This window comes from Zootermopsis nevadensis, unplaced genomic scaffold, assembly GCF_977971745.1.
Source record: "Zootermopsis nevadensis isolate Lab colony 2312 unplaced genomic scaffold, Znev_1.0 Znev_ptg000003l, whole genome shotgun sequence".
Taxonomy (NCBI): Eukaryota; Metazoa; Arthropoda; class Insecta; order Blattodea; family Termopsidae; genus Zootermopsis; species Zootermopsis nevadensis.
In genome coordinates this window covers 4642138-4670031 of record NW_028259135.1, presented here as the reverse complement: position 1 = coordinate 4670031, position 27894 = coordinate 4642138, and the positions used below count along the sequence as shown (strand labels likewise).

The 27894-nt window shown below is 44.5% G+C and overlaps 1 protein-coding gene across 1 annotated transcript in view; it reads right to left on the bottom strand.

Moving 5' to 3' along the window:
* ptc (protein patched) overlaps positions 1-27894 on the bottom strand; it is a 55505-nt gene that overhangs the window by 13134 nt on the left and 14477 nt on the right. The window contains exons 3-17 of the mRNA XM_022083890.2: positions 15605-15794; positions 14477-14546; positions 13093-13190; positions 12890-13004; positions 10909-11001; positions 9367-9488; positions 9107-9254; positions 7754-7894; positions 6331-6489; positions 5936-6037; positions 5724-5849; positions 3928-4230; positions 1928-2098; positions 314-626; positions 14-168 (exon numbers count right to left, since the gene is read on the bottom strand). Of these exons, the coding sequence (XP_021939582.1) occupies positions 14-168; positions 314-626; positions 1928-2098; positions 3928-4230; positions 5724-5849; positions 5936-6037; positions 6331-6489; positions 7754-7894; positions 9107-9254; positions 9367-9488; positions 10909-11001; positions 12890-13004; positions 13093-13190; positions 14477-14546; positions 15605-15794 (2306 nt within the window). The remainder of the gene's footprint in view (positions 1-13; positions 169-313; positions 627-1927; positions 2099-3927; positions 4231-5723; positions 5850-5935; positions 6038-6330; positions 6490-7753; positions 7895-9106; positions 9255-9366; positions 9489-10908; positions 11002-12889; positions 13005-13092; positions 13191-14476; positions 14547-15604; positions 15795-27894) is intronic.

Sequence of the window (27894 nt, the reverse complement as noted above, 5' to 3'; positions counted from 1 at the left end):
GCTAGACTGTTACCTGAGTAATGAGTGACTTGTCAATGGGGTTATCAACATGCCCAGTCTGAACCAGCAGCTTGTAGGCAAGAATTCCCTCATCTGACGCATTAGGAAACCATCGTTCCTGAGTTATGCTTCCCCGAGACCAGTCTCGGTCAAATGCCTTTTGCAGTCCTGTTGGGAAATAAATGTAAAAACAATAGTACAGTTACATAACTGAAAAGTAGGAAGTAGTAGGAACACTCTTCATGACAAAATGTCTGCGTGTGATAATGTATTCCTATGTCTTTACACCACTAGTCCGAAGATTTTTCTTTACCTATCAGCCAGTCCCTGTAAAGGCTTAGCCAGAATTCTGGAAGGCCTCCATCATCATTCTTGATGATATTTGGGACACGCATAAATGCTTCATGATATTCATAGAGTAACTTCTGATTGGTGGGGTACTCAAAGTCCCCCTCCGTCACAGCATACATGTTGTAGAATCCAAAATATTGGCCCTGTGCACTCAGGAATGCATGCTCATCTGTGTTCTGTGGAACTATGTCAGTAAGGTCAAGACCATCTGTAACTTTTGTGATTCCCCACACACTTCCTGCCAATATCACAACCAGAATCACCATGGAAACCACCTGCAAGTAAGACCAACAGATAATGTACCAGTGTTACTATCCTTCTGGAGTTAGGTCTCATAAAAGTACACATCACATTAATGAGATACAGATTCGAGAAAAACAAGTTATGAACTTGTTATTTAGAAAGGGTCCAATAAGAGTTCTGTAAGAAGAAGTTCCTAAACTATGTATCCTGCAAGGACTGTTTCATGGCGTTAGTTAAGTCTGTAACCAAATAAAGCCTAGCAGTACCGAGATGTACCACCTGCTTTAACAGCCAGTAACACTGCATTTTGTATTTATGATTCTTACACGATTCTCACTTTGTAAACAGAGATTATTTCCTTAAACAGCATTAACAAATTGATTTTTGTTACACTAAAGTGTTGTGTTTTCTTTGGGTGTGGCCTGAATTCTTAAAAATCATTTAGACAGGAAACAGCTTAAGAATTAAGAGACACCAAGCGCTACAATATCTATCTTAGGAATGTCTCTTGCCCATTTATCTGGAAGGAATTAAATGTATCATATTTTGTTTCTTTGCCTCCTTTACTCCAGACATTCATATTTTAACAACTAACTAACTGAGCTGCAGTAATGGAACCAGAAAGCATTATGGAGATTTATGAGCACAGTGGCTATTTATATAAAACTATTATTCTTGCACATTCTATGCAGTATTAACAATTGGAAAAATATGAGTTATAAATTATGAAGAATTTGATAAATATGAAGCCGTACATTATGTGCCTCAGTTTATAAACTCATATATGCTTTAACATGTTCGCTGTCAGGAATTCTGCCTCTGGCTTATCACTTAGCCCAGCCGTACACTAACTTTCTGCAGTACTCCATGCTAAACGATCTAGCCACTGTACGTCAAAATATTCACACAGGTCGCCGCATCCACTGTCTAGTGACAGATGTACAGGATGGTATTGTTAATCAGATTTTAAAAAGGAAAGCCTATAAGATGCACTTATTTTAATATTGCAAAATAAAATTTGTTTATGTATTCTAAATAATGTAATGACTATGCTGGATTTAGATGTACTAGCTCACATGTAAGTACAGTATGACAGATATTGATAAATTAATGCATATTGGACTGTAAGAAGCATGTTTTACAATAAAAATTCCAGAATTTACTTTCTTAGTTCCAAACTCTACATAGCTCCTCACACAAGAAAGATAAGTTCCATGGTGCTTTAATGTGTTTCTACTTCCACATTAAACTTTGTTTTTTCCAAAAAAAGACCATTCTTTGTTAACTGAATGTAAGATAAGAAAATAGATGAATGTTATTGATGCATACATACTTTCACAGGAGATTTTGTAATGAGAGGTGCATAGTGTGTAGCTGCTAGCTTTCTGAGGGACCAGCTCCAACATTCATGCATAATATGATGCCCACCACAACCTCCAACTGCCCCTTGTCCCCTTTCATTGTCGACAGTCAGCAGCTCTCTTGTAGACCCCACCCAACATTCCTGTAACAGCATTGGATGACATTTATGATCGGCTCTGCACTGCTTTCTATTATTATATTTTCCCATAGTACAGGTCTATATACACTTGTAGGATCTGAGGTTTTCACGGCGGTGAGTCTGTAGATGGCTGTCTTCTGGGTTGTTGCGCCATGTAGTCTGCCAGAAGTTTGCAGATGTTTCAGAGGTCCTTGCTGCCTCCATCATCCCCCTGATGATGGAGGCAGTAACAACCTCTGAAATTTGGCAAACTTCTACTGGACTACATGGTGAAACAATGCAGAAGACAGCCATCTTCTAAACACTCTTTTTAGTTGTTTTTTATTCTTGCATAATTTAGCCCTTTCGATGCCATAATATTTTAACCCCATATTTCAATGTACAGTAAACTCCTGATTATCCAGGCCAATGAAGGGGACAAGATGCATGAATAATCAAATATGCAAGACGGGAATAATTTGCCTCATGCATACACAAGATGTCACATATTAATTTATATTTTCTTTACAGAACTGATGCTTATTTTGAGAAATAGTAAATAATGTTTGCTGGGTTTTGTGAACTGTTTAGACTCCTCCTCATGACAGAATTAAAATTTTCCTCCTGACTGTAAGGTCACTGTCTTTGGTCCCTCTGACCCATGTAGTCTAGCATAGTCAACCATCACACTGCAGTGCAATGCCATGACTGATGCATTCACTACTTTTCTCCTCTTTTACACTCTCATTCTCTCCACCCTCTTATTCTCCCTTTCATTTGCAGCAGCATTAGCAATGTCCATGTCTTATCACGTGCTGGGAGCCCAGTTCACACACATCACTTTACAGCCACTCTTCAACATTATCTTCATCAACATTTTAGAAACTTCTCAAACCAAATACCATGTCAAGAATTTTGGACGTGCAGCATAATGTCCACTGGCTGAAGTCCTACTTGTGGTTTTCATTGTTGATCTACAGTGAGCTGCGACGTTGGAATTCACAGTGATCCATACACGGATAACGAGCGCAACCGCAGCTCACTGTAGACCAACAACGAAAACCACAAGTAAGACTTCGGCCAGTGGACATTATGCTGTTGAGTGACTCAATTTAGATAATACACCAATTCATGCGCAATATAAACATTGTGGTGCTACATAATGTGTGGTTTTATAAAAAATGAGTTTTTATGCACAGCTTTATAACAATGACTGATTTATGAATTGCATGATTTTAATAGACAGATTAATGGACTGAATTAACATGCTTTCGCCACTGATGATGCCCTATGAGGTCAAAACGCATTTGGCACAAAGAGTTTTTAAAGTATAAACAGTTCTGTTTTTATGCATAATTTATACTTTAGATATTCAAATAAAACTATAAATTTTCTACAATAAAATTTGTGGTTCTCGTGGCAGTGAGGATGATGATGATGTTCTGAGTTTTGATGCTCAAACGTAAATACCAACATTTTTGAGAAAAATAGCGTCTCCATCTTCAACCGTGAAGATGGATACAGTGGGCTTCTGTGAAATTCTGGTATCTACTGAAACGTCTAAATGGGGTCAAAACCCAGATGAACAACATCATCTTTCTCAAATAAGACCTGTAACGTTTGCTTGAAATATTTTCCGATATACTGAATATTTGAAGAAATACTGTACAAGTAAGAATATTTTGTGACACTATGCAGTATGAAATGTATAATCTGATTAGGTTTCAAATAATAATTTTGAATCTTCAACAGGTGATTTGTATCTGCATTAAATGAACATCAGAGTTAATTTGCAGAGAACATATATGGAAAACATTTACATTCACAGCAGTCAAGGACTCTGTGGGTGCTACCTGTGGGGCCAGAACAGTGACTGTCTGCTGTCTGTCAGGAGGCAGAGCTCTTGTTATGGCTTGAAGTTTCTTGGCTGGTTCCGGCATGACTTGCCCTCTCCGTCTGTGAGCGACAGGCACGAGATGGCCAGAAGGAACGTGGGGCAGAGTGCAGCAAGGCCATTCTGAGCCTGTGGGACCACCAGGCAAGCAGCAGCAGAGTAGGTCGACACGCCCCGAGTGCCGCCGTCGCAGATCAAGGCTGACAACAGCCGGGAAAACAAGTAATGTGCAGCCAAGGTTGAACAGCACCAGAACTGCTGCCTGCGGCCAACAAGACAACATCTTTATGAATTCAGTTCACAGGAATTATGATGAGCACTTGTGCCACAGTGGGCAGATAGGACAATCACAGTGCAAGCAACTGTTTCAACATAATTACGTTGGGCATGGTGAAGATTCTGTGGAATTTTTCATAAACAGTGTTTTGGGAGCTGACTATACTGCTTGATTGACTGTAATTTTTCCAACAAATACTCTTAGATTTTCAGTGGTTAGCATACAGGTTTGGTATTCAGAGTTGACAGCTCGATCACAGCGAGTGTCATCTATCTCAAAAGTAACAAGACTTGAAAGGTGTAATCCATACTTGAATACACATGGCTGCCACATGTTTTCTTTGTAAATTCTGAATTCTGAAAGCTCCTAGGTGAAATATTGTCCACGTAAGTGGAGAAACAGACTGCAGGCAACTCACCAAAATGCAAAAACATTAATTTAAAATGTTTTCACTCTCCTCTCCTGATTCAACTGTTTATCCAAAGTGACTTAAGAAGACAGTGTACATTCTGAGGGTGCTGATTTTATATTAAAAACTGATTGATATGTTGTAATCTGTTAATTTTAAGGAAAAGGTCTTCTTAAAAGACTATGTCAGTTATCTTACTTACACAAATTTAGTTTCTAACTGCACATGTCATTTATTCTTAATGTCTTAATTTCAGTGTCGTAAACCAAGAACAATGTAACATTACACAAATCAGCTCTGAGGCAGAAACAGCTGACCAACAGGGTGAGATCAGTGAAGGTACCTGATGGATGACATATGGAATTGAGGAGAGAAAATTTGCTAGAATTGGGGTGCATACAAAACTGCTGTCAGAAAACCTGAAATTGAGAAACCAGTTTTTGAAACCTTGGTACACATAATACTGACATTCATTTGAGGAAACAGGGTGTGAGGCATGACTGAAATTAGGTTCATAAGAGACTGGGAACTTCTTAACTAGCCATGTGCAATCAGCTTCTCAAGAAGGCAAATGTTCCATAGTATTAGTTGGTCATTATAACAACTAACTATGGAACTGCATAAGCTCTCAAATTTTCACATACACCTCAGACAATGGGTAAAGTAAACTTCTACCAGACTATACATCACTACAATCCAGAAGACAGCCATCTTCTTACTCACCACCATGCGAACCTCAAACCATACTTTGAGAACAATGTTTGTTGTAATGTAAGTGGAATTAAATTTAGTTATTGTCTTCTTGCTTGAAGTACTGAATGTCCCATGTACTCACAGTGTGCATACACTACTGATGTCTTAAGATTATGGTCTTCTGGGTTGTTGTGCCGTGCAGTCTGGTAGATGTCCACCAACATTTCAGAGGTCATGCTGCCTCCATCATCAGGGCAATGAATGACTACACGGTACAACAACCCAGAAGACAGCCATATTCAGCATCACCACTGTCAAAATCTCAAATCCTACATAAAGACGTCTTGTTTCAGCTAGAAGAGTAGCAGGCACTTACTTGTAGGGAGAACACCCGCAGAGCAGGGATGGGGATGATAGCAGCAGCAAAGAAGGTGCACATGTTGCTCAGGGACGTGAGGAGGATGCTGAGACCTGTCCTTTTGAGCACGACGCCCGTCTGTTCCTGTTGAGATCAGACATTTCAGAAACTGAACACACGTAACAAAACAAAATTTCTGCTCTACTCGTTCATGGCTGTGTCACACTTACATCAGGCGAGTACTGACTGTGAGATCCCTCTTGCTCCGCATAAGTGTTCGTCATTAAGAACAAGTCGTCAACACCAAGGCCTAAGGCCAAGAATGGTACTATCTGCAACAGAGGGGAAATTGAAATATCATGTAACGAATGTCAGTTTTCTCATCAACGGAAAACTTACAATTACACTTAATTCTATAAAAGTCAGGGAATTTGACTAGCCAAGTGAATATTAGATTCCTAAGAAGGCCTTCCTTCATGGAACTGATTAATTAGCATGTCACACAGAACATCCATATTTGTCACAGAAAGTCTAAAGTGTATTTTGATACGCAGTAATAGTTCAATATCAATGTTATTCACTGGAAATGAGCAACTTTTCAGATCAGTGGTTCATGCAGACATACTTGTGTGGTAGAAGCATTGAAAGCAATGCCCAGCAAGGCACAAAAGCCAAGCCCAGCTGCAACTGTGATGGATACCAGCACAACTCCAGCAAGACCCACTGCAGCCTGTGAATGCACAGGGTCATGCCACCTCAGCAGTGAAACACCTGCATACACCAACTGTAACATGCACAGAGCCAACATCACTACCTTCTGTATGGAACACTCCAACCATGGTGCCTTATCATCTGTCTCCTTGCCATTACAAACTTCCATGAGCTGTCCAGTCAATGTTAAATCACCACAATGAAGCAGGAGAGTTCATGTTAGTTCACAAACCATTAATATAAGATTTGTTTTATTAATATTCTTCCATCCACATCTTGGTCTACCAAGAAATTTCTTTCCACCAGATATTCCAACAGAAAAAAATATATATTTGCTTTTGTTCTGCACAGTATAAGACTGGCCCATTTTCCATGCTATAATCACGCTTATTATAATTTCGGCTCACCTCAACCTGTTTGATACAACCACTTCCACATCGCAACGGAGCCAATATAGCATTCTCATTATGTACAGTAGAAGTAACTGTCTATGGGTTGGATTCCTGGCGGGAACATGGGTTTTACATTCCACATTGCACGTGTGGCCTACCCAACAGATTTTGCAGTGCTTTCCCTTGGAGTAAGGTGGCCAGAGCTTGAAACTGACCACTCATCTCAAGACATTGCTAGTACTAAGTACCTCCAATACTTAATGAACCACTTTATCTTCAATTACAGAATTAGTTGAGTGAACAAACTGTACAATTTATCATTATGAGGGTACAAATATTCCCTTCACAGTTTGCTTCCAAATGACCGTAAGCTTCATTCTTCCATTAAAGCGAACGACCAAGACTTTTCCCACAATAAGAAGACATGATCTAAAGCAATGATTTTTAAACTGCTATCTCACAACAATATCCAGTGAGCATAAACAAAGCTCATATAATCAGAGAAACAGAGTAATTAAACTTATTGCATAGGAATAGTGGATTTAAACTACAGAGGTACCAGTCAGTCTTTAATTTCAGGTTTAACAGATTAGTGGTATACTACTGTTACACATGGCCAGGTGGACTATATGTAAACCATGAAGCACAGTCAGTGAAGGTTAAAGAATTGATTATTAGAACCATTATCAAATCTAAATCAAGTGGAGGAACGGCTAAATTGCAAACATATAAAATTGCTGATCGGTATTAAATGAGCTGGTTGATGTAGCAAGATCTTGTATTTGGGCAGTGTCCAGTTTGAAGCTTTCCTCAGTCACCAAGTGAATATCAGGTTAAACCCAAATCCTTACCTACACACATTCAGAATCACCATTCAACCTCATTTCACAGTACATAACCTATGTATCTGAAACTGTATTGTTAAACAGACATTGCATTACTCACCATGACAATGTACCCAATAACAACTTTGACCACACTGAGCTCCGAGAACTGACTTAGGATATCATTTAGGGTTGCAGTTGAGAAGGCATACACTTTATAGGGTGATGTGCTGTTGTCACTTGTTAAATGTCGACGGACCTCCTGAAACAGGAAGGCATTTGCTCACTTCTTTGAATCAGACCATGTGTAAGAGAAGGCGCTCGGTGTGTACGGCAAAAGACATTCATGGGCTTCGGACTCAGCAAACAGAGGGACGGCATGTTTTACCTCCCAGGTGCTATAGTGACCTCTTTTTGAAAGAAATGCACACTTCACCTAAAGAAAAAGCTCAACCCAAAGACCAAACCTACTGGCGTGGCCATAACACTTAACATAAAGATGACCTCTGGAAATATTAACAGACTGCCGGCCAAGCGTAACATGTAAGATTATACGCCGCCAGCTGATTAAGAAGAGTAACATGTTCAGGTCAGTGAAGGATAATTTACGATGTAACATACCAGAAATTTACTATATTCCACGTGTGTGTGTTAGGGTGTATGTAGGCTAGACAGGGTACACCGTAATAGCCTAAAGCAAGAAACATGATGGCACTGAAGGAGAAACGTCATACGTGCACAGGTGGCTTCACCGTGTGCAATCTGTTACCCTGAATATTAACCCATTCATCTTGCCACAAGCATAAAGCAGAGTGATGAAGGATCATTTGAACATAACTGCTGAGAGCCCAATTGGAAATGAGAGTTTGTGCAAAGCGGCCACTTAGCTGTTGCATCGATGACCTCGTTGCTAAGCAATTCAATGAAGTGTGTTGAATATAATGTGTTTCATTTATTCAACTTCTGTTTGAAACAACTTTCATTCTAATAAATACAGCGTGTTCCTGAAATACACAGCAAGTTAGTGTTCTGGTTTGGGGTGGGGTGTCTAGAAAAAACTGGATCTTGGATGCTTTGTTTTCAAGCTACAACCTACAAGATCAAGTGACTTAAACCCACTAGATTCTTATTTTATGAGGCCATCATAAAAATGTTCTGTATACAGCATTTAATGATGTAGCAAAACTACAACAAAATGTACATGATGGTTGCAACGTGATTTACAATTTACCTTTCTTCTCCCAAAATAAAATAGGCCATAACCTGAAGATGAAGGGTCCACGGATCAACGTTTATACACACTTCTTTAATTGTTTCCATGCACAGAAGAGTTAAGTTAATAGGCACACTTTTGCGACTTTTTTTTGCAAACGCATCTAAAAACAAAACAAGTGAGGCTGCATGGCCAGGCAACTGATTGATTAACTGTTTAGAACAATCACAACGGAAACACGTGTAATGGTTGTGACAGTACCTCTGAAAACCGTCTTTGCCATGTTTCAAGGACTTGGGCCGCCTTCTCCTGTGTCCACTCCACGTGATGGACTTTGTACGTGTCGGACCAGAAGTCAAACATCTCCCGCTCTCCCATGAGTTGTATCACCGTCTGAAGAGCATGCGCTCTGTGTAAAAAACACTTTATCATAATCCAGTCTGACCTATTATGCCATAAATTGTCAGTCAGTGCTAGGGCACCATTAAGTAAGTACATATGCTGCAAAACGACTCAACTACCTCTGTATGTGTCCAGTCTTGTTACGAGTTGCTCCGCCCACCACCAAGTCTTCTGGCCAATGCATGTACTTGGCTGCAAATCCGTAGCAGCCGCCCGTAAGCTCCGCTCCAATGTCTGGTAACTGAAACAAGTCACTCACATAATCCTCCCCACTCTTGCAGGGCTACATTTAGCCTCATGAACAAGTTAGTCAAGGTACAGGATGGAAGCTCAAATTAATAAATCATTTGAGATTGTTAAGTAGGAACACAGCTTCCAAACTGAAATAAGGCTCATAACAAAATCTGAAGAATAATAAATATGGAAAAGTTTTGTTATTCAATTAAAAACAGTAATTATCCCTCCTGCTTTGGAAAAAGTAGAGATCATCACATGAATTCACACACAAACAATAATTGTGCCAGTTGTTATGCAATGATGTGAGAGATTCTGTTACTTTGAGGGAAGTGTTCAGGAAAGTATTTGGACCTAACATGGATAAATTATGCGACTTAAATTATCACGCACAAAACGGACAATTCATTACAAAACAAGAAACTTTTGGGGCATACAGGTAATCCAGAATAGTGCAGTTAAATCCAGAAAGTTAAGATATATTGGGCATACAACTCCAAAAAGCACAGAGGTCTGTGAGGAATGTGACCATTAGGAAGACCAAGAAAAGAGATGTGACAAAATCATAAAAATGAATCTTAAGATCACATATGATTTGAAGCTTTCATGGCAACAGAACGCAATGAAGTCTTTTCAGGCAATCAGCTATGTGATACTGAAATTAACGTCCCAAGATTCTGGAGACTATCACTGTCAGGGCAGATGACAGATGTAAGATTCACTTTAAAGCAATTATGAAAGCTCGCTGCTATCAAAAAAAACAATGCAAGGAAGGAGCAACAGCAGCTAGCGTCCATGACTGCAGAGATTGTGTGATGCCTGACTCAAAATCCACTGGCGTGCTCTCAGACGACAGCAGTTGCTGTCAAGTGTGAATATGAATGTAACAAGCAATAAAGAATAATATGGTTCCAAAAATGGGGGCAAGCTATACCCTGTCACATGCTGCAACAATGACAAGCTTGGACAACTACGCTATCAAAATCTGGAGTTTGCCCTTTCAATGGGTGGGTTCATAAGACAGAGGAAGACGAGAGAGAAAGACAGAAGGGAAGGGGGAAGCAACTAATGGGCCTGTGGCAAGATTTCTCCTTGCATCTCAAAACAAAATTTCGAGAGATTTCAGGTTCTCACTGCAGTGAGTATAAAGATGGCCACCTTCTGAAATGTTGTGACGTGTGATGACAGTGGAGGCAAAAAGCACCTCTGAAACGTCGACCAGTTTCTGCGAGACCACACGATGTGGCATCCCAAAGGAAAGTATCTTCAAAACAAGTTATTCTCCCAAGCCACCAGCAGTACAGAATGTGAGTCACTGGTTCTCCATCGATACTCAGAAAAAGCCAATGCAATTTTTGTGCAACCCTCACATTCGAAAATGGACCGGTTCTCGCCGGTAATATATATATAATGGTGTTGACACCCACCTGCCCAGACAACTTGTTGGGGGCGGTGGACGGACACTCGGGGTCGCTGGGGTCAAGACACGGCTTCTCTTGATAACCCGAACTTATCCCCGCCTGAAACAACACAACATTACAGCCTATCAGAAACAAAACAGTGGTTGTCGTGTCGGGCCTCAGCTCAGTAAGAATCAAATTCGGAGATGAAATGGAGAATCGGTGGTGTTGAACGGTGCGAGCAGAAAAGTAGGGCCTCCTTCTGGAAAAACAGACACTTAGTATGAGGTTGATCTCCTGAAATGTAACACCATGTAGACTCTTAAAGAGATACCAACGTTTCGGTAAAACATACAGAAAGATTATATAAAATCTACAGGAAAGTAAGTCCCCATTGCGTTACAATGCAGAAGACCAACATCAACATGATATTCTTTATTTCCATGGGGTTGCCTGGTGTCGTAAAGAACTTTCACATTCCCCAGTGAATCGTTCCGCCAGTGTAACCTAACCTAAAACACACCAGCAATATGGATGCGCAGTTCGTCAATGAATCGCTCCAAAGAGCATAGCAAAGATCTCACAGAAGGAGCGAGTCGTTAACCTTGTGAACGATCATCTGCATCACCTTCTTCCTTGCTGACGGAAGTCCAGTTACGTCACGTGCAACCCCCCCCCTCCCACCCGTAAACCGTGCGCTGTGCTCCTCTCGCCAAACAGATTTATTCCAGAGATTACTACTACTTATTCTTCTTCTAGTTGCTTTTCCTCAGTTGTAAGGCAAATGCCTAGGTATAATTGAAGAGGGCTATCCCCAAGTCGCAGGGGCCTTCAGCTGAAGCGACCCCACCCCCTCCGGGTTCAAACCACAAAGAACCAACCAACCAAATTCCTTTGCACAAAGGACAAGTTGCCTGATGGGATAACCTTTCATCGGCAGCGACAGACCCTAGTTTGAATGGTCGATGCTCCCGCCACGACAGAACCCCGTTAGCGTAAACAAATACCCGTTTTAGATACAAGGCTCTGTTTACCATTTCCAGCAATGCGTTTCGTACGCAGGAATCGTGTTACCTAGCAAGGAACGATGTATTGCGCTTGCGCAGGACTCGCCCTTAGTTTTTTGGTTAGTCTTCTTCCAATGGCTCTACAACCCTTTGGCGGACCTTGGCCTCCTTCCATGTGGGAGGTTACTAGATCCATATCTACCCGTACGCAGGACAGCACAACACAGAAAGACGCGGACAAACATCCATGCCTTGACAGGGATTCGAACCCGCTGCCCCAGTGTCCAAACTTCATACAACTCCTTCTATCGTCTGTCATTCAGGAGAACAGCTTTGCACTTGGCATGAACGCTGTGGGGAGAACACGTGGATTTAACTCTACAGTTTTAACGATGCGTTTAAACTGATAAATTTCTGGAAAAAGCTTTACCGCCATTGGATTTCCGCACTGTGAACGTCATAACTTTCCTCCTTCGTAACAAAGAGTGGGTCTTGCGCGAAACAATTTATTTACTACTCGTATTTGACGATGTTTACGGCCAGTCACAAATTAACGCAGCATCATTTTCCATGTTCTTTGTCACAATCTTCAGAAACGCACCTTCAGTGCCACGTTCCGACCGCTGTCAGATTAACCCATCACAAGACCTGAGAAAATGGGCGCGAAGCTGCACGGTTTGATGTTTGCACAGAGGATTGCAAGGTCTCAGCGTCCATAATTCCACGCTGAAGAACGCGTCACATAAATTACTGCGTGCACACACGCGCGAGAGGTGTGGCAGCCCCTAAGAACCCACATAGGCCACTACCATCTCCTTTCAGAAAACACAAACTTGACAATTATGAACATTTGTCCATCTCGTTCGCCATATAACGCGAAAAGATAAATAAAACAGCGTCATTAAGAACACGAGGGTCACAGACCCTTGGGAGGTCACTGAACTTACTTCGTACATCCCCCACCCCCCACCCCCCAATTCGTCTTCAATCTGGTCACTTACCCTCTTCAAGTAGTCTTCGAGCGTAGCGAAAGGGAACGCCAGGCTGAAGGACTTCATGTGCTGGATCAGCGTCTGAGGATTGAGGTTGGTCCAGCGCACCTTGGAGCCCACGCCTCTACATACAAGGGCACATCCGTCAGTAAGAAACAAGAAACATCAAGGGAAAAAAAGCCGTGGCGACTGCATCAGGAAGGTGTACTTACGGTATATTAACAGGATAATCAGGCCCCAGCAGCTTTGCCCCTTCCCAGAAGCAGTCCAGTGGCGTAATAATGGCACATGGAATTATATTTTCGAATATCTGGAAAAGAGATCAGTTAAGCTGAATAAACGCAAGATTTGTGGCTTTCTGGAAGGTCTGCAAAAAAAAATAAGTTCCAGTTCTTGAGAGATAACACCGATTTGCAGTAAGCTACTTCGACGACGTTTCGGGGTGTTTGCTTCTTCACACATTTCACTGTTTTCTGGCCAGCAAATATAAATTTTGGCACAGCAAGCATCATGTCTGAGATGTATTAAAACCCTTAAATTATACTTATATCCAATTTTTTTTTACATTTTTTCGAATCCTCAATTATTAATTTCTTATTAGAGAATCTCACACATTTTCTCTGTACCAAGAACTGAAGTCAGTAATTGGTCACTTGAGACAGTTTCTAGACGCGAGCACGAGCTATGCCTGTGTACCCGTGCAGAGGTGGGTGAGACCTATCGGCAGAACTGAGTGGAGCGATGTTCTGGAATCCTCGGACAGCGAGGATCAGTCGCTATGGAAGACAACAAAGAAAGAGGGTGATGCGAGGTCCCAATTCTCGCCGAAGGCCTGCAGTTGGTGAGAAGGTTAATGGGGCTCTGCATCCGACGATGTCCCCACGAGGCAACTGAAATTTAATCAGTCCCTCGGAAGTTCTGCATACCATCGGTCAGACACCGGGTCCGAGCCGTGTTCAAGACGTCCTAAGACACCTACCCTAACGCGCGATAACCCTTCTCACGAAACTGTTTGATGCGGTCCTCCACAGGCAGCAATCTCGATCGACGAAAGTGCCGGAATATGACGTTCAAAGCAGTCGACGACCGCTAGCTTTATCGCAGCTCCCGTGAGCTCATCTCACTTTGCTCTGGATGCTGTGCACTCGAACACGGGCGTTCAATTAACAACTTACATCACTCTCAGTTAATATTGGTCTACCATGTTCCATCCCCCCCCCCCAAAAAAGAAAAATGTTTTGGCTGACAAAGTTCCTTTAAAATCATTCAGTATCAAGCCACGGTGGTCTAGCGGTTAGAACGCTGGCCTTGTAATCCTGGGGTCTCGGGTTCGATTCCCGGCGGTGCCCGAATTTATAACTTGTGTTGGGCAAGGCCGTGGTCTAGGCAACACGGAGTTTTCCTCCGTGGCATCCCAACAATTACTCCACTCACACACAGAAGAAGGCAATGGCAAACCACTTCTGGATCATCTGCCAAGAACGTATATGAACAGGTCCCAGTCCGAGAAAAGGATGGAAGGATCCTGTTCACATGGACCTGTCGTCAGACAGAACACTAAATAAAATAAATCATTATCATGACACTCATACTTACTTGGTCTATGTAATGTACATCGAAGTTTGGAATACCGGGCGAATAACACATGTCCTTCAGTCTCCAAGTTCTGAAACAAATTAAGAAACAACAATTCTCACTGGAATGCCACAAGGAAGGGTCTGCGAAATAAACACAGCGTAACCCCCCCCCCCCCCAACATATTTCCCTGAGACCCACTTCAATATTATGCACGCATCGGCGCCAAACTTCGAACGCGGTCTCTTCCTTCGTCTCTCGTTTCCCATGCACGCTACATGCACAGTCCATCACATTATCTTTGACCTGATAATCCTAATGACATCTGAGGAAGATCACGAACTGTGATCTTCCTCATTCTGCAATATCGCCAGCTACCCCTCCACTCCCTTCGCTTCGCCCCTCTCAGGACCAAATATTCTCCATCCTCAAAAGCAATGAATGCATGTCCTGTGTGTCTAAATTGCTCCAAAGCGTGAACCTGCGACTTGTGACCTGAACCACGAAGACATTTTAAAATTCTTGTTTGTTTACTTTTCCTCCCTAGACAGTTCTGGAGCGCAAACATTTCTGGCCTAATGACGGTCTCTCTGATCCGCCCACAAACTGCGACTGTTTCCGCGAGTCCGGGGTTTACTTGGCTTGTCTGCATTTCGTCAAGGACTCTCGATTGGAAAACTATCGACTTTTTGCAACGGGAGAATCGGGAAACCTGTCCCTGAACTATTTCTGGCGAGCTAAGTACGAAATGCGAAAAGTACATCCTTGCACATCGGCTGCCGAAAGACATCTGACGGATTGTTTGATGGAAATCGATTCATCCGGTGGTCGACACACAACCATTAGCTTCTAAAATGTCTCCGGCTCGTGGAGTTAGTTATCAAGACAAAGTCCCGGTAGATACTTTTAATCCCGGTCAGGGTATTTAAGGAGTCCTGGTTGGTTCGTTCGTGAGCTGGGAAACGTTTCCCCCCCTGCTCCAAAAACATGGGGGGGGGAGGCGTTCCCCCGCGGGTGACGGCGACCTGACAGCAGCAGAGCTCACGACTTCGCAGACCCGTTGATATGAACGGCGTACCGCTTTCTAGGAATCAGCGGCACACCAGTGCCATTAGTGCACGTGGCTGCCGAGCGTAAGAGACCACTCACATGTCGAAGAGCTGCACCGTTACGCTCGCGGCTGCCTTGACGACGTCCAGGTGCGACAAAAGGGCTGCAGGGTGCAGGAGCGAAGCCTGCGGGTGGCGCGGCGTCTGTATGACGAGCTGGTGCGTGCTGGAGTCCGCCTCGCCCAGAGCCGCCCGGGTGTACTGCAGCTCGCGCGCCAGGCGTCCTCCCTCTGCAGAACACAGAATCACGATAGAAGTCAAGTCAAGTTATGTCAGGGCCCACGAGTGGGGGTTTCGACAGCGTCAGTGAGGCATTCTTTGTGGCACAACAAACTCAGCATGGAGATAAATTTATTCTGTGCGGAACCTTTTGGGTAATATGGCGCCACAGTCTCCCGTCTCTGCACAGTGATGGGACCTAAGGGAAAATTATCAAAATACAAAGTAAGGAGGCCAACATGGCCACCAACAGCGATAGTTGACAAGCTTTTCATTTGGCGTTTCTTTTTTGTTTCGATTCTTCAAGGTTTTTGTTGATAAATACGCACTTACGTTTGTTTATACGTAATCTCCTTTACCAAAGACACAGTACATAAAGCGAGCTTTCAAGTGATGTAACAGTTTTTGCGGCACCCTGTGTGATGGATAATACAGTGCGTCCCAAAAATATGTATCCGCAGCAGCAAGTTTGGTGGCCGCTTTTGTCAGTCATTTGTTCGCCGCTGTCAGCTGTGCGCCTCGAAGCTAACTAACAGTGGTCATTTCGAACACCTGCAAACCAGATTCGCTAATTCACGGAGTACCAATGCTCACGCGTGTTAATTGTTTCGTTTATCAAAATGTCTTCGTTCCATCCATTGAATGTGTGCATACAGATTTTTGACACGCTTATAATTGTAGGGTTAGCTCAATATGGCGGTGCTAGTTACGTGGATCTCATCGCACGCACGGTTTAAACACAAAAAGATTGGAGTTGCATAATGCCATCTTCTCCACTGACATGAGAAATGCAGAAACACAGTTTGGCCGGGAACAGACTACGTTCATGTTAAAAGAACACAATGCGACTTCGTGGATTGGCTTGAACTGGCTCGAGAAAGGGCCCAGAAGCGAGATTTTTTTAAACACGGCAACAAATCTTCAGGTTCCATAAAAGTCGGGCATCTATTGGCACGCTTTCCTACTGTCAGCTTCTCAAAGAGGAGGCGTGCGAGCGGCAAGCACGCTCCACAAGGCTCGCAAGCGCCTCTAACGGAAGCTGCTGAACGAGCAGTCGCCCGTCCAGCTTCTGTGTATGTCAAGGCGACCGCGCGGAATGTAGGTTATTGGACGCGGCCCGTACGTCAAACGCGGTCGACATTCCGGGTATCCGCGGGCGTGTCCGAGTGTTGTGACCAGACGACACACGCCTGTTGCAGTTTCCGTGTTTCAACATCCACGATTTATCAGACAGACGGAACTTGTCCTGACAAGAACTTCGGCGCTCCAAATGCGTGTTCGTGAGGTCGTGGGTCCGAACGCGTCTCGACACCATCACGTGTGTCCGTGGCTTTCTTCAGTCTCTCCAGAAAAACGCGAGAGTTTAATTGTAAGACGACCGCATTCACGGATTGCAAAATATCATCATTCTGCTTGACGCGACGCAAGAAATCGAAAAGCGTCGTTAAATAACAAATTTTGTGGACTTAAGAGGGAGGATATTGTTCAATGAGGATCTTCGTAACTCGTTCTCTTTATCAAATACAATTTGGGGAATTAAGTAAAGTTTTTGGGATGGGCTACACTCGTAGAACGGCTAAGACATTATTCGGTCCGCGCTGAAGCATAATATCCTTGTTGATGGTAAAATAGAACCTATGAACCGCTGGAGAGAGCGTATTGAAAAGTAAGGAGAATATGAGAAAACTGATGAGAGTGCAAGCGTTTGGAACAAGTAGATTATAATTGCAAAGAATAATTGCTCTGCGAACATCCATCTACCCTACCCGCTCCGAGGGATTTGTGTCTCACGGACACGAACAGAACTCTCGGTTCTAGCTAATAATTCAAGGATCGTGTGTTCACTTCGGCTTCGAAATTAAGTTTCTTTGTACCGGGTACGAAAATAAAAACGTCAGTGAGCCTTTTACAGCCGTTCTTCGCGCGGAGAGTACACAGAACGCAGCCCAACGACGAAAAGTCCACAACGGCGTAACAGCGTCACAACCGACCCCTTGAAGTTCGCATGGCTTCTAGCCGGCGCCTCAGTCCAGAGGGCAGAAGCTGTGTAACGTCTCACGAACATTAAAAATCTTCTCATCGAGACGAGGAAGTGCGGAACTGGTAACAAAAATTTCCGGACACAAAAGTTCGACCGCGGCAAGTCCTCAGCGAACGGTAAAATGTGCGAACTCACGCAGGGCCGCAAGAGTTCAGTTGGTTTTGTAGTTTTCGGCGGGAAAGGGTCAGGGTTGCATTTTGAAAGAGGGCGTTCTGTATGATGACCGAATAATGGGAACTTCCTTTTGGGTTCTTCTCAAAAACTACCCCGACAAAATGCCGATGGCATTCGGCACGGAGTTACGTATCCAAACGTCTTCAAGGCGATCACGAAGCGCTCGTCCCCTTGTACGAGGTGCGATCGGAACGTTTCTAGACTGCGCCTATAAAAAACCCCGTACACTTATCTCAGGTATTAAATTCATCCATCACCCTCGAAGTAGTTCCCCTGGGAGTGAACACAACGATCCCAGCGCCACTGCCAAGCCTGGAAGCATCCCTGGAAATCTTTCTTTGTCAGCCTGTCAAGCACCATCTGCGATTCTGCCTGAATCTCTTCTATCGTCTCAAATCTCCTTCCCATTAGCTGAATTTTCATCTTTGGGAAGAGGAAGAAGTCACACGGAGCTTAGAAAGGAAGTTGGGGTCGGTTCTTGCAAGATCTTTGAGCTCCTGACAAACGAGAAGTCGATTCTGCTTCTGGTCCTCAGACAGGATGCGTCGCATGTGGAGTTCTTCCTTTAGAATCAGCTGACAGGTCCCATAGCCTATCCCAACAATGTCGCACAAGTCGTTGATGGTACGACGTCGATCTTCGTGAATGGCCTGCCGAATCTTCGTAACATTTTCGGGCGTTGTGCTCGAAGATGGTCGTCCAGAACGCTCGTCATCATCGACAGAGGTTCGGCCATTTTTAAAACGTGAATGCCACACAAACGTTTGTGCACGACCCATTGCGGACTCCCCAAATGCTTGCTTTAGCATTTCATAGGTTTCCGTAGCCGTTTTGGCGAGTCTTTGGCAAAATTTCATGCATACGCCATTCCGAAATCGCAGGAGGGTCGGTGTAATGCACTACCAAAACGCCCGTAACTAAGAAACAAATGCTAATTCGATGATGCCGGCTGGCACACTGATTCACTATGAATGTAGGCCGCACCCCCTAGCGGCAGAAGCTCGTACTACATCCGGTTCGCCCTCTATTGACACAGTCTTGAAACTTTCCGATCGCACCTCGTACTCTCATTCTTCTAAGAACATCGGCGTCCTCTACGTTCTACGTGTACTGAAATTAACAAATCAATTTTTTTGATTCAAATCCGTGTCGTTTCATTTCGACCCTCGCGACACGTGCAAGGCGCTACGGCCTGTCCACGTGTCCCACAACCAGAAACCGATCGCGACGGTTTGTGGTCTTCGCTTGACTTGACGAACTGAACCTGCGCGTTTCAGGTCGAGGATTCTTTCCCTCGTCGCGACCACAGATACTGGGACCCGCGTGTCAGCAGTGCAGGAACGTCGCTGACATGCATCTTGTGTTTTCTCCTGGCACTACGATCTCAGAGCGATTCCGTTGAGGCACGCAAAAGACCTGAGTCACTTTCTGACTGCAACTGCTTGCCCTGATCCAATTCTGTCGTTTTCTTCCTGAAGATGTGTACAAGAAAGTTCTCCGAAACGCTGTCAACAGCCGACTAGTCCTCACGGCGCCGAAACCCAGAAGAACATCATCACTGGAGCTGGAATACGTCGAACGTTTTTAAATTGCCTGCAACTTGCGATGTTTGTGCACGTTCCTTGCTATTTGTAATTTTTTTTTGTATGGACTTACGAGAGCGTGCGTCCGCCTCCTTCCCCCCGAATCTGCGGCGTTGCCACTTGTGGTGTGCGCCGTGTGTGGTCCAGCCAGGCGGGCTACCTGCGTGTCTCGCTCGCTTTACATCGCACGGCCCCCCCCCCCCCCCCAACTGCATACTGCCGTCTGGCCGCCTGGCTGGCCGCGGCTCCAGAACGTACACAACACTTCCTCGGGGTCGGCGACGCCCGACGCCGCCAACTCAATTCACGAACGCTCACACGACTTCTCTGAAATGTCGCTTTTGCACTAACAAGCCAAACATCTAATGAGCACCCGACATCAAAATACGTCGCTTCGTTTTGTTTTTGGGTTTAGTTTCTTTCTTCCGAACTATTTCGTTAGAAAAAATAAATAGGCCAACGAGTCAGAAAAGAGCTCAGCGTGGAGTAGGACGGCAAGAACGGAATCCTCAAGCCTAAACCAGCAGAAGGCAGAAAGAAAGAAAGAAAGAAAGAAAGAAAGAAAGAAAGAAAGAAAGACGGAGAAGAGACAGGCACGAGAAGAAATTTTTCACAGACTTCGGCCTTCCTTCGATTAGAATTCAGTTTGCTCTGAGACTCTTCCTGTCGCAGTAAACAGACAGCGGAACTCAAACATTCGTTCCCCGGTGCCAGGCAGTTAACAGCTTCCAAGCCTGACGTCGTTCTCATCGCCGTCTCTGAACGCACTGCGTACGTCACTGAGTTTTTGGCCCCGGCTGAGACAAACATGGCTGTGAAAGAGACTGAATCACGGACCAGGTTTGAGCTGAGACAACTGTATCCCGGATTCATAATCGGGGTTCTCGGAGGAGTCAAGCCGTCACTGCTGGCTAACATTAAGCTCATTCCGGCATGCCAGCGTAACGCTGGAGCATTACTCAACCGCATGCAAAAAAAAAAAAACACCTTGGTTCTTGCGTCGATCCGCCTACTGCGCGTGCGCACGATCCCAACTCACTGCAGTCTCCATCTCGCGGTTCGAGATAAAAATAAACAAAAAAATAATAATATTAATGGCGTCAAAATGAATGAAGTCGAATTATAAAGCATCATTAAAAAAAAGAGTATTTCGCCCGTAAAGAATTAACAGGAAGTCTTTAACGTTGCACCGCTGGGCCTCACGACGAGAGAAGAGTGTTCATTCCCTTTACAACCTCCATGACGTGGCGGTCTCGTTTCTAGATCCTACCTCACGAGCTTCGGTTTGTGTCGTCGACTAGATCCTTCCCCCCTGTAACCGCATCAACTGCTCGTAGCGATGCTTACGTCTTTATTAGTCGGAGCGAAGACCCCTGCACTCGATAATGGTGTTTTCATTCTGCCTCGTTTTAAGTGCGGACAAACTAGCAACACTCGAATTTAAGATAGATATATATATGGGAATATTTGGACCTAAGTAAAATAAAGTGAGTGAGCAATTTCGTACAGGCCAGCGCAAAGTAACTTCACAGACGCCAAGGCTTACATAAATGTAACGTCACGAAGAGCATTCGATTAGACAGCATGGCAATATACGCTGACAGACAAAGATTTACGGGCAACAGAATAATTTCATCGCTGGATTCCTGCAGTCTTGTTCTCAAGGCACTGGAACTTAATGGTGAAAGGTGGATTAAAAATTCTGAAAAACAGGCGAAGATGCCACTTTGAAGGATCGTCGGTGGTTGCACGTGGTACCCAAACTGACAAAAGACATACGATCATCACGTACAGCCGATGAACGCGCGCACATCTGCCGACTACAAGCGAGAGTAGCCAAGAAGCGTCACACACGCGGGCGCACAGACATGGTGTGACTGCTCCGGGGCTCCCGGAATTGTTCTGACATCTAAACCAAGGAGCCTGCAATGGACTGCGCTAGAACACACCCCACAATATTTATTTATTTATTTTTATTTAGTGTTCTGTCTGGCGACAGGTCCATATGAACAGGATCCTTCCATCCTTTTCTCTTCTCGGACTGGGACCTGTTCATATACGTTCTTGGCAGATGATCCAGAAGTGGTTTGCCATTGCCTTCTTCTGTGTGTGAATGGAGTAATTGTTGGGATGCCACGGAGAAACCGAGGAAGCCCCCGGAGGAAAACTCCGAGTTAGCGGTTAGAACGCTGGCCTTGTAATCCTGGGGTCTCGGGCTCGATTCCCGGCGGGACCCGAATTTATAACACCCCACAATAAGGTCAGAGAATGAAAAGAGGGTTAATCTCAGGGAAAGAGGTTCCGAAGGCGAACTTGATGCGACTGGCCGACAAAAGCGTCTGGTGAATCAGGCAGCTGTATTTCAGTTACGAGAACACAAATGTTACTTCCCAGATGAGCCTTCGTCCCACCCAGCTTCAACCCCCGACGACGACACGCGAGCGGAATGACGGCGGAAGACTCGGGTCTACTACTAGAGGAACCTGACCAGCGCGTCTTCGACTACCACAAATACGACGCGCATCCCCGTCGGTGCGAACCCAGGCCTCGGCAGTGACAAGCTGACCCCTAACCGCCTGAGCTATGGCACGATCCAGATGTCATTTACTGCTCTCAATTCGTATTTTAGCCTGAACACAGCGGAATCTGAATGATCTTCCTCGTCTCAGGCCCTCATGAAGACGCCGTCGTGGTTGTAGCATGGTGGACATTTAACGACGTTTTAGAGCAGAAGAGGGACATTTGCCACCTGATCTCGTTTCGTACGAGGTTTCAAGCTGCAATTACCATTGGAATAACACTTGATAAGAAACCTAAGACAATTGTTCACTACCAACAATTCGAAAACACGCCCACTTTCGTAATTAATAACATTACTGTGAAATTATACACACAATCTACGTTTTGACAAGTAGGCAGCTATGAAAATATAAAATTGTTAATAAAGGGTCAGTTTGAAACAGAAATGAGTCGCTGTCTGTTCTTGGGGACACGTGTTCCAAATGTGGCCAATTGCGAGGAACGTGAGTCTAATTCAAGAGGATTACTGCGAGAGAGACACATCGGGAATGAACTGCGCCGACAGAAGAGACATTGGACGACTCTGGCGCTAGATCCGAAACGTCGCCTAGGAAATCTCCCAATGGACTAGGGCTGGAGACAGGTGTTTCGAGAACACTTGTACGTAAGGGCCGCAGAATTGTTAAAACTGCGTCCATCCAAGGCAACGACAATTCGTGCTTCCGAGGAACGTGACGAGGTTGCGAGAACAAACTTTCGCAACTGGTTTCTTCCTTCTTCAGTTGATAGAGAAGTCGATCCACAATTAGTGCTCTTTTTCTGACGAGGCCTGGTTTTCTTACGCGGAAAGGCGAATTCTCAGAACCGTAGGTGCTGGAGCGCAGAAAATCCAATCCGTTTTAAAGAAAATTCTCATAGTGATAAGAAATTTGTTGTTTTACGAGTGAAAGTGCACGGGGTGATATGACCCATCTTTTACGACGATGAGATTAATGCTGCCTGGTACATGAATGTAGGCCATGTTGATTCATGGAAGACCGTAGCAGTTTCTTCTTCATATCACAACCCGTTTTCTGTGGTGGCCATCAAGCGTGTGAAACAACGGCGTAAATAACATCAGCCGGCTGGCCTTGTAATCCTGGGGTCTCGGGTTCGATTCCCGGCGGTGCCCGAATTTATAACTTGTGTTGGGCAAGGCCGTGGTCTAGGCAACACGGAGTTTTCCTCCGGGGGCTTCCCCGGTTTCTCCGTGGCATCCCATTCACACACAGAAGAAGGCAATGGCAAACCACTTCTGGATCATCTGCCAAGAACGTATATGAACAGGTCCCAGTCCGAGAAAAGGATGGAAGGATCCTATTCATATGGACCTGTCGTCAGACAGAATACTAAATAATAATAAGATGAGGTGGTCTAGCGGTTAGAACGCTGGCCTTGTAATCCTGGGGTCTCGGGTTCGATTCCCGGCGGTGCCCGAATTTATAACTTGTGTTGGGCAAGGCCGTGGTCTCGGCAACACGGAGTTTTCCTCCGGGGGCTTCCCCGGTTTCTCCGTGGCATCCCAAAAATTACTCCATTCACACACACAGAAGAAGGCAATGGCAAACCACTTCTGGATCATCTGCCAAGAACGTATATGAACAGGTCCCAGTCCGAGAAAAGGATGGAAGGATCCTGTTCATATGGACCTGTCGTCAGACAGAACACTAAATAAATAAATAATAAGATGATATAGTTGCGTCATATTGTGAAATTTAATTAATTATTCGGTTTTTGTCCGTCTAATCACAATTCATATTTAAAATTTACAATTAAGATAATTAAAATATCATTTTATGTTCCTCATTCGAACAATAGATTTACAATTGGAACATCTTTTTACAACATGTTTCGGTTTCTATATAAACCATCTTCAGGTGTAAAAGTTAAAATTATAAACTTAAAAAAACTTAATTACAACAATATCCAACTGCAGCGGAGAGTCGTCAGAGAAAATCACGGATGGACAAAGGCGCTCTCTCTTTCTGCCGTCATTTGAATTAAAAAAACTATGCTTCAGGCACAATTTCGACCAGAAGTAAAATCCCCATTAAAAACTGCGACTTTTGCTGTATTTCATAAACGGTGTATTATAAAACTATATTTTACGTGTATTAATTTTTGACAAAATACCTCAGTATTTTTTTTCAGAACTTTACATTCTTTGCAATCTTATGTTAAATACTTACATCGACTTTTCTTTCGAAGCTCGATAAATATTCAATGAGCACAGCTACTAAAAATTCTGAAGGCAAATGCCTACATTCTTCATTTTCGTTTTAAATTATCATTTTCCAGATGCCGGAGATGTCGAATGTGAACAAAAAGTATTATAAATGGACTAATGAGCTCATGATAAAATCTGCAAATGCAGTGATGGATGGACGACTACTTATTTATAAGGGTAGAGCGTCCTTTTTCGTTGGATTACTTACTCACTTGAGGGATTCAAGTGGACATCTGACATCAAGGAGCTGTTCTGGTAAATCAGCTTCTAAGTTTCGAAAGGATTGCTTTGAGCCAATCTATTCGTCGGTCGACGCAAACTGGCTCAAATATGAATGGGATCGCGCAGTCTTAAAAGGTATACAAAGGTGAGCTTGAGGAACCTAAGAGTCTTTGGCGTCCGTGAGCGGAGGGGGTGACTGAACAAAGGGTGGGGGGGAACATAATCGACGTTACTCTACTAGGTAGACTAAAGGAACAAATTGTGCTTGGCCAGACAAGTGACAGGACCGGCGCTGATAACACAGTAAAACCTGTTCGAACGGAAGACGCATCTTGAGCGAAACCTGTCTTCTCAGGAACATCCTGGTCCGAAACAAAGAGCGAAGCCTGCGAAAGGCGAAGGAAGGCACTTCCTGTTCCCGTGATTTGTCTGACAGGGACAAACTCTTGTCAAAGACTCTTTTAATCCAGTGAATATTTTAATTCACTACCGGAAGAAGTTAAACTGAATGCGTTCGCTGCTCCGGATGGGCTCAGCCAGTGACCGAGCGACAGCCGAGAGCCTCGCGTTCTGCTCTGTAGGGGCGTCGCGTGCCTCACACCTGCGTTAGTTTCTACCGGGATCACATTTATCTCTTTGCCCCACAAGACCGAAGGAAGAACTTGAGAGTTTTCGATAAAAGCCTGTGGAGTCTATGCGGCAAATCTTACACGCCTTTCACAAAATGACCTTGACAGTTCCATCACAGTACAACTCCTCGAAACACCTCTTAACAGTTGGCAATGTAATGTCCATTACCGCCACGGTGGTCTAGCGGTTAGAACGCTGGCCTTGTAATCCTGGGGTCTCGGGTTCGATTCCCGGCGGTGCCCGAATTTATAACTTGTGTTGGGCAAGGCCGTGGTCTTGCTTTCCTCCGTGGTATCCCAACAATTACTCCATTCACACACAGAAGAAGGCAATGGCAAACCACTTCTGGATCATCTGCCAAGAACGCATATGAACAGGTCCCAGTCCGAGAAAAGGATGGAAGGATCCTGTTCATATGGACCTGTCCTCAGACAGAACACTAATAATAATAATAATAATAATGTCCATTGTCAAGGGGACGATGAAACTGTGTGCAGGCATGGGGCAAATGACGAACCGACACGTCTAAAAGGACCTACAACTTCCAAGGGTCCACGACGCTTCAGCAGTGGCGGTGGATGACCAACACAAGACGCTCGATGAAATATCCGGATCTTATGGCTGTGAAAGAGGTTTTCCTTTGGTTGTAACCCAGATGAGGGGATAAAACAACCGAGTGGTTCACAGCGTAGCCCAATCGCCCTGAACTGAGCGACGAAGAACGCCCGAAACAACAAAACCCGGATATAGGTGACACATCGAGTCCAGGGTTACGACAATGGAGCGAAGATGGTTCGCCAACAATCTAAGCGCGCTTTGTTTACTACTTTGAGTCTGCTGTTACACGACGCCACCACAAACGTAAAGCTGCCCACTACACCCCATGTAGGCGCTTGGGGGTGGGGGGGGGCAGAAGGTATAGCTCCTATTCATTCCTGACCTCGGCACTAGATGGGGGTGAGTGGTCAGGATCACGCCCCGGCCGGCTTTACCCCCGGGATAGGACCTCGGTACCCATTGGATAGGAGGCTGGGTGGACCCCAGAGCCGGTCTGGCTAGAGGAAAAATCCTCTGCCCCCGTCGGGGGACGAACCCCAATCGTCCAGCCCGTAGTGAGTCGCTATACTGAATCAGTTTCCCTGTCACTAGTTACGTGCTGTGGAGTTTCGTCTCTTATGAAGGGAATAAGTCATCTTTGACAGAGAAAGAAGTTTCAAATCGTGACTCACTTGCAACAGTTCAGTGCTTGCCTAGAATAAAGTTATTCAACTGTGTTCGAGGCTCGTTGGTTCGCAGGGACCAGAAAGGGGGCGACGTTCCTCTGGCACTCAAAGAGGAAGGAAACGTTCTCATTACGAGAACGATGGCGGACTCAGAAACTCGCTTCAGGATAGAAAACTTTAACGTGAAGGAACATCGAATCACATTGTCAGAACCGGTTTGAATCGTTTGCAGAATTTGTTGATAAATTTTGTTTTTCAAGTGTAAAAACAAAAAACAAAAATTGAAAAAAGAACTTTTGAAACATTGTAAATATTTAAAAACTGCCTTATCTGCAGGTGGCGAAAATTTTGATGTTGACTGTTACGAACTGAACTGATGATCATTCATTCCTGTCGCTACTGCATCGCCGAAAGAAGCCTTTCGATGTCGAAACTGACTGGCTATTCTTTCAATAGAGGAGAATCACGTGGTTTCAGAGTTGGACTGCGTTCATTCAGTTCGTAAAACGAATAGGAACATATTTTTAGGTTAGGTCACTGAAAATATTAGACTGCAGATTCACCAGGCTCTGAGAGAACTGTTGGTTATGCCGGGGCTTGCATAAACGCGCGACTTCCGAATGTCGTGGTCGAGTCGTCAGCATTCCTTGCTCGCATTCGGGAGGTCCCGGATTGAAATCTCGGCCCGGAGACCTGCTCTATCCTGACCAAAGTTTTTCGTAGTTTTCCTCCGTTTCTCCAGGCAAATTCCAGAACAGTCCCTTCCGCATTCTTTCCAATTCGATACAGACGATCATCCCCTCATTCGACGCAAAATTTCTGAGCCACTGAAAGCGTCGTTAAATAAGTTATGGGTAAAAATACATAAAATGTCGCTCCGACGCCACTGATCGGCTGTTACTGAGAAGGAAAAGTGGAGCCAGATTTCCAAAGCACGGCAGTTCATCACAGGACGATCACGACGACGCCAGAAAGCTCTCGCAAACGATGGGGACAGACCTTGAAGAGAGGGAGATGCAGGAGACGACGTTTTTGCTATCAGATAGTACAAAGCACTTCGCGAAGAAGATGAAATACTTTGCTAGCGTAGGCGTTCTTGCAGAAGGGAGAAACTGGCCGACCGCTGGGGATCAGGCGATACAAATCCCTACGTTGTGACGTAACTCAGAATGCACGAGCAACTGCTTGAAACCAATTTGAACAGATTTTGTGCCCAAAAATAAAATTTTCACAGTTAGACTTCACTCTCTGTTCACGTCCATGGACCTTGAAATTTGGGATCACAAATACACAAATCGTGCTAAACGAAAATGTCCAGGCCTCAGGCCTTGAAGGCGAGGAGGGGGTGGGGAGTTATCATTGAATGAACCGAAACGCGTTGACGGGGGGGGGGGGAGGGGGGGCACTCACTCTACGACAGTGATCGTATTAAATGGCGACTGGGAAAATGAC